General features: G+C 47.6%; 1 protein-coding gene across 1 annotated transcript; it reads left to right on the top strand.

Moving 5' to 3' along the window:
• Nucleotides 1-3,758: 3,758 nt before the first annotated feature.
• On the top strand, nucleotides 3,759-15,619 carry JOSD1 (Josephin domain containing 1). The gene is made up of 4 exons (XM_079140765.1): nucleotides 3,759-4,739; nucleotides 12,443-12,571; nucleotides 12,731-12,925; nucleotides 13,552-15,619. The coding sequence occupies exons 1-4, from the start codon at nucleotides 4,555-4,557 to the stop codon at nucleotides 13,649-13,651; spliced, it is 609 nt and encodes a 202-aa protein (XP_078996891.1). The 5' UTR covers nucleotides 3,759-4,554; the 3' UTR covers nucleotides 13,652-15,619.
• Nucleotides 15,620-15,799: the final 180 nt, after the last annotated feature.

Here is a 15,799-nt window from a genome sequence, read left to right as displayed (position 1 = left end):
TAAGCACCCCTGAGTTCAATCCTCAGTACAAAAAAAAAAAAAAAAATTGGTAGAGATTTGGGTTGGCAAGGAAAATAGGTTTACTCAAAACTAGCTTTGAGGAAGATAAACAAGCTTTTTCTGCCTCCAGTCTCCCTCTTCCAGGGACCTAGAGGCACAGTGGAACGAAAGGCAGGAAATAGACACTACATTGTAGGTTTAGCTAGAGCTGGGGGTAGAGTGCTCGCCTAGACGCGAAAGGCCCTGGGTTCCATTTCCAGTAGTGCAGGTGGGGTGCGGAAGGGGTCTGTGAAATCTAGTTATCCAGAGAATATGTCAGTTTTAATTTCCTTGGGGATCTGTACTCAGTATAAGGACATTTTTTTATTCTCAGCATGAGGAAGTTTAGAAGATGTTTCAGAAGCAGCCTTCTTAGTTGCAGGGATCTATCTACCTTGAAAGAGTCTCTTCTAGTTCCTGTTTTCAACTAGGTATCATCAAGTCTTGTTTGTACAAACATAACTGGGGATCTGGAACAAGAAGTCATTTAATATTTCCTTTAATGTGCTTTTTTCTTTTTCCTGGCCAAATTGCTCACCACCATCCTACAACTCTATCTGGTCCCAAAATATTAAAATCTTTAGTTTGTTAGCAAAGCTAAATATTGCCAGGCATGGTAACAAATGCCTGTATTCCCAGTGATTCAGAAGGTTGAGGTAGAAGGATCTCAAATTTGAGGCAAGCCTGGATAACTTAAGTGTGACCCTGTATCAAAATAAAAAATAAAACCATTGGTAGTGAGCTGGGGATGTAGCCCAGTTGGTAGAGTGTCTGCCTTGCATGCACAAGGCCCTGGGTTCAATCCCCAGCACCACAAAGAAAAAATAAATAAATAAAGAGCATTGCTAGTATAGCTCAGTGTCAATCCCCGGTATCACAAAATGAACAAAAAATGAATATTAAGGCACTATATTGTATAATTGATTGTGCTAATGTTAAATGTGTATTATTTAATCTTCATTGCAATTTCTGTCATAAAGTTCCTGAATCATTGGCATCTCCCAAGTTTTTTGTTTTTGTTTTTGTTTTGTCATACTGAAGACTGGACCCAGGGACACTCAACCACTGAGCCCCATCCCCAGCCCTCTTTGAGACAGGGTCTTATTACATTGCCAAGTCTGGCCTCAAACTTGCAATCCTCCTTCCTCAGCTTCCTAAATCTCTGAGATTATTGTTGTGTGCCATAGCAATTAGCAGTGACTAATGATTTTTTTTTGTAGGCTAGTAAATCAACTGACAGGGACTGGTTACAGAAAGACCAAGACAAGAGCAAAGGATTGAAAGTTCAGTCCACCCCCCAATTTGGGGGGAACAAAGAGAGATTGAAGTTTCAGTTGATCATCAATGGCCAATTATTTAATCAAACCTAAATAATAAAGTTTCCATAAAACCAGAAAAGGACCAAGTCTGGGGGGCTTCCAGAGAGCTAAACACATGGAGGTCTCTCAAGGGTAGTACGCCCAGAGAGGACTGGCAGCTCCACGCCCTTCCCACACACACCTTGGTGCCAGTCTCTTCCATCTGTTCATTTGTATATTCTGTAGTAGCCTCTATAATAAACTGGCAAACTTAGGAGTTTCCTTGTCTCTGAGTTGCTCTAGCAAATTAATTAGACCAAGAGAAACTTAGGGGAACCTTGATTTATAGAGTTGGTCCGCCAAAGTTCCAGAGGCCCAGACTTGCATCTGGTATCTGAAAGTGAGAGGCAGTTTGGTAGAACACGGCCCTTAACCTGGAGCATCTGAGCTATCTCAGTACTGTCAGAATCCAACTGAATTGCCAGGCCAGTAGTGCATGCCTATAATCCCAGTGGGTTGGGAGGCTGGGGCAGGAGGATCTTCAGTTCAAAGCAAGCTTTAGAAACTTAGTGAGGTGCAAAGCAACTCAGCAAGACACTGTCTCTGAATAAAAATATAAAAAAGTCTGGGTGTGGCTCAGTGGTGAAGCCCCCTGGATTCAATCCCCAGCCCCCCCCCCCCCCAAAAAAAAAAAAAAAAAAAAAAAAACCAAAACCCAACCAACTGAATCAAGGATGTTCACCCGGTGTCTACTGCACAACTGATTGACTGGTTTCTTGGTGGGTGGTGGTGGTGGGGTTCCACATTTTAGTGACCAAAGGTGCTGTGTTTATTAATTGCATTGCTGAGATTGACATGTAGCATCTTACCAACTGACTCCTCAGAAAGTTGGAGTTTGGAATGTGCTGACACCTGATATCAGACTGAAAAACATGCCCTTCCCACTATAGGACTTTGCCCAGAAAAGATAATCTCAGAACAGATGCTTCATGAACTGAATGGGAAAGTCTAAAATAACATTTTAGAGGGAATTCCCTATCCATCTTTATACCCTCTTTCTGAAGATAGGTTAGCCTAGGTTCAAATCCTGAATCCAAGACAAACTTGGGTGACCTCCAGTAACTTAATGAACTTCTCTGAGCTTCAGTTTTCTCCTAAGTCCGAAGTACGTAGTAGGATAATTGGCAGGAAATGGGTTAATACATGTAAAGCACTTAAGGTGGTGCCTGCTGCACAGCAAACCCTCAAAATGTGCCATAACCTTTAGGCCCCTTACAAATCACAAAAATTTAAGATAACTCAAAAGTAGTCTGAATAGAGAGAGGTACCACGCTCAAAGTCATGTTAACACTATTCAGTGGAAGGGTCTTGGGAGTTGTGTTGAAGCAGGGTCAAAACAAAAACCTGCATTAGATGCGCAATTTCTTCTTCATTGTTTTACCCATTTTCTTTTCCTAAACAAAAAATTCAAAGGGCCAGCAGCCACGGTGGATAAATGACGTCTTTCTCAAGCCCTAGGAGTAAACAGGGAAAAAACTAAACCCACGTGGGTCTGCAAGACACTTGCCTTCTAACACGCACAATTGCTCAGCTGGACCCTGAGAAAGCGCCCAGAGCCCATGGACACCATAAGTGTGGCGAGAATCGAAACACGACACCAAGGAACTGAAACAGGATTCTCCTTTTCACTTGAAATGCGACTCCCGGCGGGGCGCACGTCCTCGGTGCTCCTGATGCGTTCAGGGCGGTCGGGCCCTCCAACCAAGAGATTCGCGCGCGACCGCGTCAGTAAGGTGTTTTGAAATCACCTGGTCCAAGGAGCGCCAGGCAAACAAAAAAAACGGTCGGCGCAGGAACTGCAGTCCAGGTCCGAGGAAGCACTTTGCCCATAGACGGGAGGGGTGGGCAGGGCCGCCTGTGGCTGCGGGCCCGGTCGCCGCCCCAGAGGGGACGGCGACGAGGCGGGACTCTGAGCCTGGGGCGGGGCTGCGCCGAAGCCGGACACCGGCCCTCCACCCGGCTCCCGGGCCTGCATCCCCGCACCCTGCGGCACGCCAGCCTCACAAAGCCGCGGACGGCTCCGCACAGCCGGACTCGCCCGCGAACGCGCTGCACCCGCGGCTCCAGAGCGGGCGCCGATGACGTCAGGATGACGTCAGGCGTGACGCCGCGGCGGGGAGGGCGGGGACGGCGCGGAGGGCGTTTCCGGAGCGCGCGCCGGGCGAGGGGCGCTGACGTCGGGCTCAGGTGCGCGCGCCCGCCCGCGCGCGGCCCAGGTGGCGGCTAGCAGCTCTAGGTGGCGGCCCGCGACGGAGAGGGGCGACCCGTGGCGCGAACCCAAGCTGTCCGGGTGCGGCAGAGAGCCGGGTCGGGGGCGCGGCGGGAGGGCGCCCGGGCTTGCACGTGACGGGCGGGGAGGTCGGGGCCGGCGGCGAGCCGGGTGGGCCCGGGGCCCGGAGGGCGAGGCGAGTGTCCGGCCCCACCCCTCCGGGCCTGCCCGGCGCAGCGCAGGACCGTCCCGCGGGCAGGGGCCGGGCCCGCCGCGCCCCTTCCCGGGCCAGCCCGCCCGCCAGGCGGAGCTGACCAGAGTTGTCTCCTCCGCAGGCTGCGGCGGGAGGACGAGAGTCCGCGCTTCCCGACGAGCCGTGCCCGCCGCGCCGCCGCGCCCGCGAGGATGGAGGGCGGCCCCCGAGGCCCCAGCGCGACCCGCGATCCCCCGCCGGCCGGCCCTCGCTAGCCGCTCCACTCGTGCGTTTTATCCACCACCTAGGCCTTGTCTCCAGAATCTGTGGCGTCGCGATTCTAAAGAAATGGAAGAAAAGGAACGATGTGACCGATTGTTTTTGGTCTTCCTGCATTGAGGCCTGGTGGCATTCAGAGAGGAAAGAAAATACAGCAAGGAAATAGTGTTTTTTGGGGGGCGGGGGAAGGGCAACAGAATCTTACATTTTATATGATTTTTTTTTTTTTTAATCCTGCACTTTGACAGTGGCGGTGAAATAAACTAATCCAAAAACTACTTTTCTATTGAGAAGAGAGAAGAGGTGGCTTTTCCCCACTTTTGAGTCCAGTCTTTTCTCCTAGTGTCAAAGCATAAACCATGGACACCAGAGAATAGGTGGACCTCAGGAATCCTGACAAGACTGAGAAGTTTACATCTTCCTCAGGAGGGAAGAGTGGGTGTTTTCAGCCCTCTCTGGAACCTCAAACGAAAAACATGAGTTGCGTGCCATGGAAAGGAGACAAGGCCAAATCCGAATCCTTGGAGCTGCCCCAGGCAGCACCCCCACAAATCTACCATGAGAAACAGCGCAGGGAGCTTTGTGCCCTCCATGCCCTCAATAATGTCTTCCAGGACAGCAACGCCTTCACGCGGGAAACGTTGCAAGAGATTTTCCAGAGGTAGGGCACCCCTTCTTGGCATCCTACTACTCACTGGTATTTCTGAATTTGTGTGGGTGGGGCATCTCGGTGCTTAAGCCTTCAGACCTACAGGTATTATTAGCTAGATGCTGTCAGTAGGCATAAGGGGATGCAGGACTGGGAAAGAGAATCACTACCGTGTATGTGCCACCTACCCTGGAATAGCCTTAGTTGTGTTATCTCAAGTGATCTGCTCAACAACCCTGTGGAATCCATGTTATGTGTGTTATTTCCATTTTATCAATGAAGGCAGGCTCAGGGAAGTTCAGTGATGTGACGGATAGCAAACACTGGAGCCAGGGTTGAAGTCAGGTTTCTCTCTTTGCTGTTGACTGCTGGGCTGGAATGCGGCCTCCTCAAGTCCTGCCACTAAGGAGTTTACCATGTAGAAGGGGGACAAGATGTGTCTACATTCAGTCACCTGTCACCAGTGGTGTGCATACTGTGCTCCAGCTTTTCTGTGAGGCCATGTGCTGGCATTGATGCTTTTCATGCATTGTTTGGGTGGCTACCTCTGAACAGTTTGTTTTACTGATATAGAAACAGGAAGAAAGGTCAGGTAAGTTGTCTAAGTAGCTTCTAAGTAGCAAAGCTAATATTTGAAGCTGACTTCAGATCTCTCCCCTTTCTACTTTATCCTAGGTGGCCTTTCTTTCTTTCTTTATGTACCAGTTATTGAACGTAGGGGTGCTTAACCACTGAGCCACATCCCCAGCCCTTTATTTATTAGAGACAGGGTCTTGCTAAGTTGTTGAGGCTGGCTTTGAACTTACCTCCTCCTGCCTCACCCTCCCAAGTCACTGGGATTACTGGCATGCACCACTGCACTGGACATAGATGACCTTTCTTACCTATTTAAATGCTGTGAGTGGATAGAAGTTCAGCTTTTTGCTCTTTGCTTTGATTTTCTGAATTCTTATACTAAAGGGTTTGAGAATTAGTTCTTCAGTGTCTAGATGGACATGGCAGCACATCTGCAGTCCATTGGCAGTGAGCCTATCTAATCAGTCAAAGAGGCTACCCTTACTCAATCCTCAAGGCAGGGAAAGCTTAAGAATTCTTTTTTTTTTGTACTGGGAATTGAATCCAGGCGCATTGTACCATTAAGCTTTGTTGCCATTTGTTTTTATTTTTTATTTTGAGGCAGAGTCTGGCTAAGTTCTTGAGGCTGGCCTCCAACTTGCAATCCTTATACCTCAGCCTCCCGAGTTGCTGGATTACAGGTGTGCACTACCATGCCTGGCAGCTCAAGAATTCTTCCAGAGAAGAATATTCAGTATAGTTCCAGAAGTATATTCAGTGTAGTTCCAGAGGATCCTTTTTTGATTCCCTTCACTTATGTAGGAAATGACTACAGCATTGGACCCTGAATGATAGCTAGAATCAACCAGTTTGCAGTGATTTGTGGATCATTTACCCTGAAAGAATCACAGGCATTCTCTTAAAAGAATGTTAATTCAAATTATTTTCCAATGCCAAAGTAGTGCCTTCACCTTAGTAGACCAGATGTGTCTGCATCATGACCATTATCTGGCACCAAGAAGAGTTCACCTGGGAAGTAAGGTAATGTATCTCTTATCACCAAGTCATGCGACATAAAGGAGGACCCAATCCACTGAATTGATTTCTTTTGGCAGCTATTGATATTTCTTCTGTTCCTACTTGGATTATTTGCAAATTGTTTTCTTTTTTTTTTTTTTTTTTTTTTTTTTTGCAGTACTGGGGATTGAACCCAGGGCCTTGTGCTTGCAAGGCAAGCACTCTACCAACTGAGCTATCTCCCCAGCCCTGCAAATTGTTTTCTACTCCAAAAGTAGGGAGAAGGAAGATTCACAGGGACTACCTGAGCATGCTTGGTGCTTCATGATGTGTATTGCCAATCCCAAAACTGTATTAGCAGTGATCCTAGGAAACTAGAACTCATTTTAGGAATTTGCCAAGTTTTCCCATTAGTGAATATCAGATATAAAATTTTGTGAATGTGGACTGGGGTTGTGGCTCAGCGGTAGAGTGCCTGCCTAGCATGTGTGAGACACTGGGTTTGATCCTCAGTACCACATTAAAAAAATAAAGTTATGATGTCCATCTCCAACTAAAAATTTTTTTTAGCAATTCTGTGAATGTAGTCATATTCAGGTATATTTACTTATATAAATTTGACTTCTTCTTTTTTTTTTTTTTTTGGTACCAGGAATTGAACTTAGGGGCATTTGACCACTGAGCCACATCCCCAACTCTATTTTCTTTAGAGACAGGGTCTCACTGAGTTGCTTAGCACTTCACTTTTGCTGAGGCTGGCTTTAAACTCGCAATCCTCCTGTCTCAGCCTCCCAAGCCACTGGGATTACAGGTGTGCGCCACTGTGCCCGGCTATAAATTTGATTTCTGGTTGGATAAGAGGAGTATCATGAGCTCGCTAATGTGTGAACTCCCTGAAGCCCTGTTCTGAGGGCTTCCCTTGGGTTAGTTCACTGCTCACACTGATCTTGGGAGGTAGGCTTTATTTTCCGTTTTTCCAGCTGAGAAAATTGGCACAGATAGTTCACAAAGATATTAATGGCTGGATTTGGACCCAAGCTAGTGGTTCCGGGGTCTGTCTCCTAACTGCTTTAGCTGCGTGCTTCATTCTGGTAAGACTTGTCAGAGCTGTCCTGGCACCAGAGCTGTTCGCCTGCTAGTAAGTGGGGCTGTGGGTCTGGACTGTGATCCTCAAGTGCTTGCAGCTGAGCAGTCTTTCAGCTGTTTTCCCTGAATACAAGGATGCTTGATACTTGCTAAACATCCACATGGAACCAGAGTCCTCTTCTTTTTTGAAGATTTTGCAAATTATACTGCACCTCTCAGTTCCCTGTCAGTACAGTATAAAAATCCACCTTAAAAAAAAAAAAAGATTGGGGCTGGGGTTGTAGCTCAGTGGTAGAGTGCTTGCCTAGTACATCTGAGGCCCTGGGTTCGATCCTTAGCACCACATAAAGATAAATAAATAAAATAAAGGTATTGTGTCCATCTACAATTAAAAAAATATTGAAAAAAAAAAGATCCACCTCAGCGAAAGCAAAGCAGTATGTAAAAGAGGTCGGGGAGGGGGAATTGTGTACGGAGTATTCTGTATGGAAAGATTCCATCAGGAGAGAAACAGAAGTGTGGAAGGAATCCAGAGAAAAAGCAAAGGGAGAAAAGGTGAAGGAAAGAAGATGGAATTTTTAAAACAAACATTGATTAGCTTCCTGCAGTGTGCCAGGCACTGCAAGCCCCTGAGAGAAAACGAGCTGAGCAGGACATTTTGGAGCTGTACTGAGCAGGCCTTGAGAACAGACTGAAGTGAGAACCATGGAATTCACAGCAATTTAAACACGAAGAGGTGATCACCTTATATCTTGAGGCAAAGGGAGGGAAAACTAGCAGGTTTAACTAGGTAACTTTAAGTTCTTAGATCTAAAGTTCTATGCTGGTTTGAAGATGTATCTGATGAAGTGGTAGAAATGGGAGAAAAATGTCAATAAGTGCTATTTTTTGAAAGGAAGCTCATCCTAGCAGTTGAATTTTAGCCAGATAGAAGAGAAGAAATACAAAAACAGCAGGGTGGAGTTTGAATAGAGTCGTGGATATGAAATGACTCATGCTTGGAATACAAATGAATAGGAATGTGGAACGGAGCTAATGGCTGGTCAGCAACAAGGGGCCAAGGAAAAGTCAGGTGTCACGGAGGTTTGGCCAGGAGAGAAGACCAGAGACGGGGTGGGGGGCGCAAGCGTCATCAGTTCGTATCTATATAGATGAGGGTTTTTGACCTCGTATGTATCCATGCTTTGAAAAAGAAGAGTCAGAAAGGTGAAATCATTAAGTGGCAGCTTTGTCAGGTGGTCTTGGAGGTGCTCAGACCTCAAACATTTTCATCAGATTGATCCCAGTTTTTCAGTGATCCAGTTTTTCAGTTTGTAGTTAGCAAATACGAATAGCTAAGTGTAACTAGATGACAGCTGGCTTGGTGGGGGGAACTAAAGAAAGATGGAAGGAACAAAGAGAATAGGGGTACTGGCGAAAAAACAGCCTTCTCTACCACAAAGGACAAGTACTCCAACCTCTCCATTTGAAAACCCCTGCCCAGGTGGAAGGGCCATATTTAAAAGTGTGGCAATTGCTGGCACTGTTGGCCCTACCTGTAATCCCAGTGACTCATGAGGCAAGGCAGGAGGATTGCAAATTCAAGACCAGCCTCAGAAACTTAATGTGGCCCTTAGCAACTTAGTGAGACCCTCAGGAACTTAGTGAGACCCTGTCTCAAAATAAAATAAAAAGAGCTGGGTAAAGTGCCCCTGGGTTAGCTCCCCAGTATCCCATACCCCTGGGGGAAAAAAGGTTCTATGAAAGAGATAGGATGTGAGCTTGTGCTTGAAGAAGCTATGGGATTTGGCTTAGAATCAGAAGCAGGAGAGAAGAGTAGAGGCCACGCGCTCGCTCATGGTAGTAGAGATGTACTAAGCCTCATGAGAAGGGAACAGCCGGCTGAGTAGGGCTGGGAGATTGGGAGGTGGCCGCCCAGGTGGTTGGCCCCACTGTAAGTTCATATGTAAGGTTGTGTTTTTTTTTTTTTCTTTTTTTTTTGGTACCAGGGATTGAACCCAGGGGCACTTAACCACTGAGCCACATCCCCAGCTCTTTTTATTTTTTGTTTGGGGACAGGGTCTTGCTGTGTTGCTTAGGGACTCATTAAGTTGCTAAGGCTGGCCTCAAACTTGTGATCCTCCTGCCTCAATGTGAGCCACCCAAGTCACAGGGTTATAGGCATGTGCCACTGTGCACAGCTAGTCCATATGTAAGAGGTGAATGTGGCAGGAACGTACAGGCTGAATCGGTGGAAGGAGTGTGTATAAGCACGGAGATCAGTTTGGAACCTGTTTCAAAAGTCCCCGTGTAGCCTGTGCTGTGGTGCACACCTGTAATACCAGCCACTTGGGAGAATCATAGGTTTGAGGCCAGCCTGGGCGACTTGGCAAGATCCTGTCTTAAACTAAAGGAGTGAAGATGTAGCTCAGTGGTAGAGTGCTTGCCTAGCTGATGACTGTCATGTCATCCTAGTACTAAAAAGGAAAAGAAATCCAGGTGTGTGGCAAGGGGTCTGCCGTTAAGGAGAGATGGAGGAAGTAGACAGAAGAGAAATCTCAGGTAAAAGACGAAGGCTGACGAGAAATCCCTGGAACGCGGAACCTGAAAGTTGCCCCTCAGGACAGATGTCTGTGCAGTCAGCTCTGGGAACTGAAGCATATTATGTAGCCCTCTTTTCTGGAGGCTCAAGGTGAAGATTGGCACAGGGATCACTCATTTTCTCACGACTTAGAAATAATTTGTCCCCTCATAGTCTACTGTGAGGATTGAGAGAGACACGTATTGAAGCACCTTTGAGAGTGCTTAGTGTGGGTTTCAGTATGGGGATTGTTACTGCAGGTAAAGCAGTTTGGTACAGAATGGGGTGTGGTGTTCTTGGATTTCCCCATCTTTGCTAGCTCTGAAGGTAAGCAGGTAAGTCCTTTTTAGAGTTTTCTAGTAATTAGATAGGAAGAGATTGAAAGAACAACAGAAATGAGCAGAACATTTCAACAAACACTCCTCGAGCATCTCGTGTGTGCCCCACCCTGTGGGCCCTGGGCATTCAGCGTTGACGGGATGGCCAAGCCTCCTGCTGTCGCTCTGGTAGAGAAACAGGAAGTGAGAAGAGGTGTTCTGCACCGACAGGGGCTAGAGGTAAACCAGAGCGGCCGAGCAGAATTAACAGGGAGAAACTTAAGGTTGGGTGGTCAGAAAGGCCGCTCTCTGACAGTTCCATTTAAGACCAAATAATGAGCAAAGCCAGTGAAGAGCTCAGGGAAGAACATCGCAGACAGGGACAGAGAGAGAGCGTCAAGTGAGGAAGAACCTTGTGTATTCAAGGAATAAAAAGAGGTCCTGAGGAGGGTGACGAGGTGAGAGCAGAGGTCAGCAGGATCCTGAGGCCTAGTCAGCCAGGGTAGTTTAGGTCACATTGTGTGCTTGGGGCATGGCTGGAGGGCTTTATGCAGTGGCAGCAGTAGGCCTTTGGTTTGGAAGTTATCAGGAAGGGGCTCTGAGACTGCGGCCTTGCATGTGCCAGGCCCTGGGTTTGATCCCCAGCACCACAGGGGGGAAAAAAAAGGGGTTGAGGGGTGTGGGTTGACGTCCTTGACTCAAGTCTGGACTCTTCTGGAGATGGCACCTGGCAGCTCCTGGGTACCTCTCCTCTGCTCCTGTCCTGAGGAACTCACCACATTTCCCTTCTTCCCTTTCACAGGAGGGTCAAAGGCACACAGACCCTCCCTTCAAAATGGCCTTTTCCGAGCCCAGTGTGGTGTGCATACATGTAATCCCAGCAACTGCGTAGACTGAGGCAGGGGGATCGCAAGTTTCAGGCCTCAACCACTTTGCAAGCAAGACCCTGTCTCAAAATTAAAATAAAGACCAGGGGTGTAGCTCAATGATAGAGCATCCATGGGTTCTATCCCCAGCACAGAAAAATACCAACTTTTTTTCCCCAAGTACTGTATGCACAGTTTGGAGTGCTTTTAGCTCATGCATTCCACTTTAGCATGGGCCTTACTACTTTTTATTGCCTCACATCTGGCTCCAGGTCATGCATTTATGTATAGGGACCCCTATATGCCTGTGTGTGTGTTGGTCAGGGGAGTACTGAAGAGTCAACCCAGGGACACTCCCTCTGCCACTGACTGAGCTATATCCCCAGCCCATTTTAAAAGTTTGAGACAGGATTTTGCTAAGTTGTTGAGGCTGGCCTCAAATTTGTGATCCTCTTGCCTCAGCTTCCCAAGTTGTTGGGATTACCAGTGTCTACCACCCTGTCTGGCCCCTGTCCACCTTTAGGTATTTAATGATTGCCAAGTGTGAAAGCCTTAAATAGAAAGTATTTAAACTATAAAAAGCAGGAACAATAATTACTGACCATGCAAATGAATACATGACTTGCTTTTTTTCCACTGTTAAAAAAATAAAGGGTTGTATCAGGCTGGGTGTATGGTTCAGTGGTAAAGCACTTGCCTAGCATGTGTGAAACCCTGTGTTTGATCCCCAACACTGCACAAAAAAATTAATAAAAAATAAAATAAAGAAGTTGTATCAGGCCAAGAAGATAAGCAAGAGAAGACTGCAGAAGGACTGCAGTAGGCTGGGATTTCATGAGACTCATTCATGGAACATTCTTTGTATCCATTTTCTTTACTATAGACACACTCCCCCACATACTTTCCCCAGGGGCCTCTACCACTGAGCTACATCCCCAGCCCTTTTTTATTTTGAGACAGGGCTCCACTAAGTTGCCCAGGCTGGCCTCAAACTTACAATCCTTCTGCCCCAGCCTCCGGAGTCACTTCCATCACAGGTGTGCACCACTGTACCAGTCTGTAAACATAGTTTCTAAATGGCAGGTAGATAGGTCCCAACCCTCTTGACTTGTTTTCTATAAAAAGAAAGGTGATTCCTAGGATAGCAGGATCCCAGGGGACTGAATACTTAAGTAGAAACTGGGAAAATTATACTCAATTGGGTGGGAGAGGGTAACCAGATTCCAGTGTACTGGCAGAAATTGCTCCTCTGGTAGTGTATGGCCAGGGGATTGAGACCAGCGAGTCTCAACCTTCATCTTTTCACATTTGTAGGTTGTCTCCAAACACCATGGTGACACCCCACAAGAAGAGCATGCTGGGAAATGGAAATTACGACGTGAACGTCATCATGGCAGCACTTCAGACCAAAGGTTATGAAGCTGTTTGGTGGGACAAGCGCAGGTAAAGTGAGCCGGGCCTGACATGGAGAACGGCAGGTCGTGGTGCAGGCCTTGAGCGTGGGGATTCTTGGCATGAGTCACAAGGTGACTGGTGGTGCTGTTACAGCCTGGGACCTTAAGGTCGACTGCCTCAGAGCCTGACACCATTTCTCTTCTGCAGGGATGTTGGTGTCATTGCTCTCACAAATGTCATGGGCTTCATCATGAATCTGCCCTCCAGCCTGTGCTGGGGTCCACTCAAGTTGCCTCTCAAAAGGCAGCACTGGATCTGTGTTCGAGAGGTGGGCGGGGCCTACTACAACCTCGACTCCAAGCTCAAGATGCCTGAATGGATTGGAGGCGAGAGCGAGCTCAGGTAAGCCCCAGTGTGGCTTGACTGCTGGGCTTCTGGCTTGTTGTGTTGGGAAGTTGAGCTCATCTTTGGTTATTTGACAGAGGAAATGAAATTCTTATGTGGCTGGAGCCTCTCTTTGCCTTACTTGGAATCATAGGGTCTCAGGCTGGAAAGGCCTTAACCAGGACTTTCATCCCTTGGTAAGAGGGACCACAGCCTGCCGTATTGGCTTCCTGGTCTGGTGGGGCTGGCGTTGTAACATTCTCTCCCCCTGCACCACCGGCACAGAGTCATTGCCAGTTCAGAGAAAGGAAGACAAACATTCAGCCAGAGGGTTAAGTTGCCCTGGGACTAAAGAAGTTGGTTTTCATAAAACAGTCAAAAGCACTTCAGAGTACTTTGCACTTCTGTTCCTCACAGAAGCAGATCCTCAGCAGTAATATGAGGATGAGCAGACTCAGATTGGGTTTCAAACTGGACAGACTGAGGGGTAACTAAATGTGGACTCCTTCAAGAAGATACTACTAGAATGCATTAGGATTGCCAAGGGCATAAACGATGAGGTGTCTGGTGAATGTGTGGCCCTGAGACTGGAATTTGCAGTTCACCAGCATTTCATTTTCTCTTACCTATTCCTTTTTCCATAGGAAATTTCTAAAACATCATTTGCGAGGAAAGAACTGTGAACTCCTGCTGGTGGTGCCAGAAGAGGTAGAAGCCCATCAGAGTTGGAGAGCGGACGTGTAACACAGTCAGATCCAACCTGCCCCTCGCCTCAGTCCTCGAGCCTTCCACGACGTGCTGTGGCCTCTGCAGTGGGTCTGCCCCAGCCACCTCCCCAAACATCTCATTGGGTTTCCCTTTCAGATTTGCCAGTGCAATAGGACAGAGGTGTGGACTATTACGAGACCCACCCCACATTGTCCATGCCTGGGGAAGGCAGGCAGGAGCTGAGTGCTTAGGGCAAGCCATTGAAGCCTTCATTTTATTTCAGAGGAAAGGAGAGGTGGGTCTGAGCTTATTTTCCCCTTTCTGAGGACCTGACACAGGTTCTGTTGGAGTCCTCACTGCTGCTGCAGGCACACCAGAGATGCTGCCTCCACTTTCCTCTCCTGTGGCACCAGTGTGATGACACACCAGTGTGATGACATGCAAAGCCCAGTGACTGACTGAAGAACCCCAGAGCATAAGTGTCTCTCAGGAAACCATCTCCAGAACCCCAGCAGCAGTGCCATGCACTGCCTGCGATCCTTAACACCCCTCCCCCCATTTTTGAGGGTAGTTTATGGCAGCCTTGGAGTTTTATAATGAAAATTTCTTGAATATTCCAAGCCAGGCAGTTGAATCCCACAAGTCTAGCAAGACAGCAGTAACCTAAGAGGATGTGGCTAAAGCCAAACCGGAACAAGCATGGGGTGACTTTCTTCACTCCAGTTTTGTCCCCACCATTTCACTACATTGATTTAGGAAGCTCTGGGGCAAAAGATAAGGAAAAGGGGCAGTTTTCTTAGTCGGCCCACTCTGGCAAAAATCAGAAGAAACATCCACCCTTGACATGAAATTCTACTTGTTTGGTGTTGGGTTAGCCAGTCCTGTGAAGTTTTAAGAGCCGCTGGAATCGGTAGGCGACCTGGGCTTGGAGCCCATCACTGTAGTGACAAGCAGCAGCCCTCAAATTGGGTTGCTGTGTGCATTACATTATGGGACCTGGGTTTGTCATCATCTTGTAGTTTCCTTTAAAAATCAGACAGGATGGACCTGCCTCCTACCTCTTGAAATAGTTACAGGCCACTTTTCTCCTAGAACTTTGAAAAACAAAAGGAGGGGAAATAAATAATACCACACGTGTCACCAAAGTGGCTGTGGTTGCCTCAAGGCAGGTGGGCAGGCAGGGGTAACCTGGCCAGTCCTCAATGATCACAGGTCTTGGCAGGTGTGAGAGCTGCCCCCGGTCAGACTTCTCTCCACCAGGAGAGCCAGCCCGGGGCTTGCGTGTGGATCCTGAGCAAGTTTAACGGGGAAGCCGAGGCTTTCTCCCCACTGTGACTGGAGTGCATGTTTACACCAGCACTTTTTCTGCACATGTATCTTCAATCCAACAAGGCCGTTTTTTATGCCGAGTAAGAGGCCCCAAGTGGCTACTGCACATTATGCCCTCTCAGCAACTGGCCGTGGTCTCTTCTGCACCATTTTCTACACCAGACCTGCTTGGCACCACAGGGAGCTCTCTACCCCTGCACAATGACATTCCAGCTACCACCAGCCAGAAGTTACAGCCAAACTTGCTGATTAAGCATCACAAGCAGGACCTTCGGTCCATTGGCACTGTCCGTGATTGTAAGCCATTTCCTGGGAAGAGGAGAAAACTCGTTCCCACAAATCTTGCTTGGGCCTGTGCAAATGGGACTTCAAAGGAATCCTATGCACATGGAGTCCATGAGCCAGTGGGCTATGCAAAGACGCTTAAACATTTCAGGGCTGGTTTCTCTGTTCATATCCAATTCTGGTGCTTAGGAACAGGGACCCATGCTGATGCCCAAGGGCAAAAAGCCCTACTTCTTTTAAGGAAGGGAGCAGACCTGACCCTGATGTCCCATAAGGGGCAACCCTAGGCTTTCTCTTGCTTTTATTCCCCTTTTTTCTGTTGGCCTTGTGCTGGGTTTGTTTACAAAAGATGTATTTTGTTTAACCAAATATAAAAAATGGTAAAATCCATATGAATCTCCTTGTCTGCCTGACTTCTATAATTATATAAGGGGGTGGGGGGACTTTCGTATGATGATGCTTTAAAAGGAATTCATGGGCTGAGGTTGTGACTTAGTGGCAGAGCACTTGCCTAGCACATGTGAGGCATGATCCTCAGCCCCATATTAAAACAAACAACCCACAAATATT

This window comes from Sciurus vulgaris (assembly GCF_902686455.1).
Source record: "Sciurus vulgaris genome assembly, chromosome: 5".
Lineage (NCBI taxonomy): Eukaryota > Metazoa > Chordata > Mammalia > Rodentia > Sciuridae > Sciurus > Sciurus vulgaris.
This window is presented reverse-complemented; position numbering and strand designations above follow the sequence as displayed.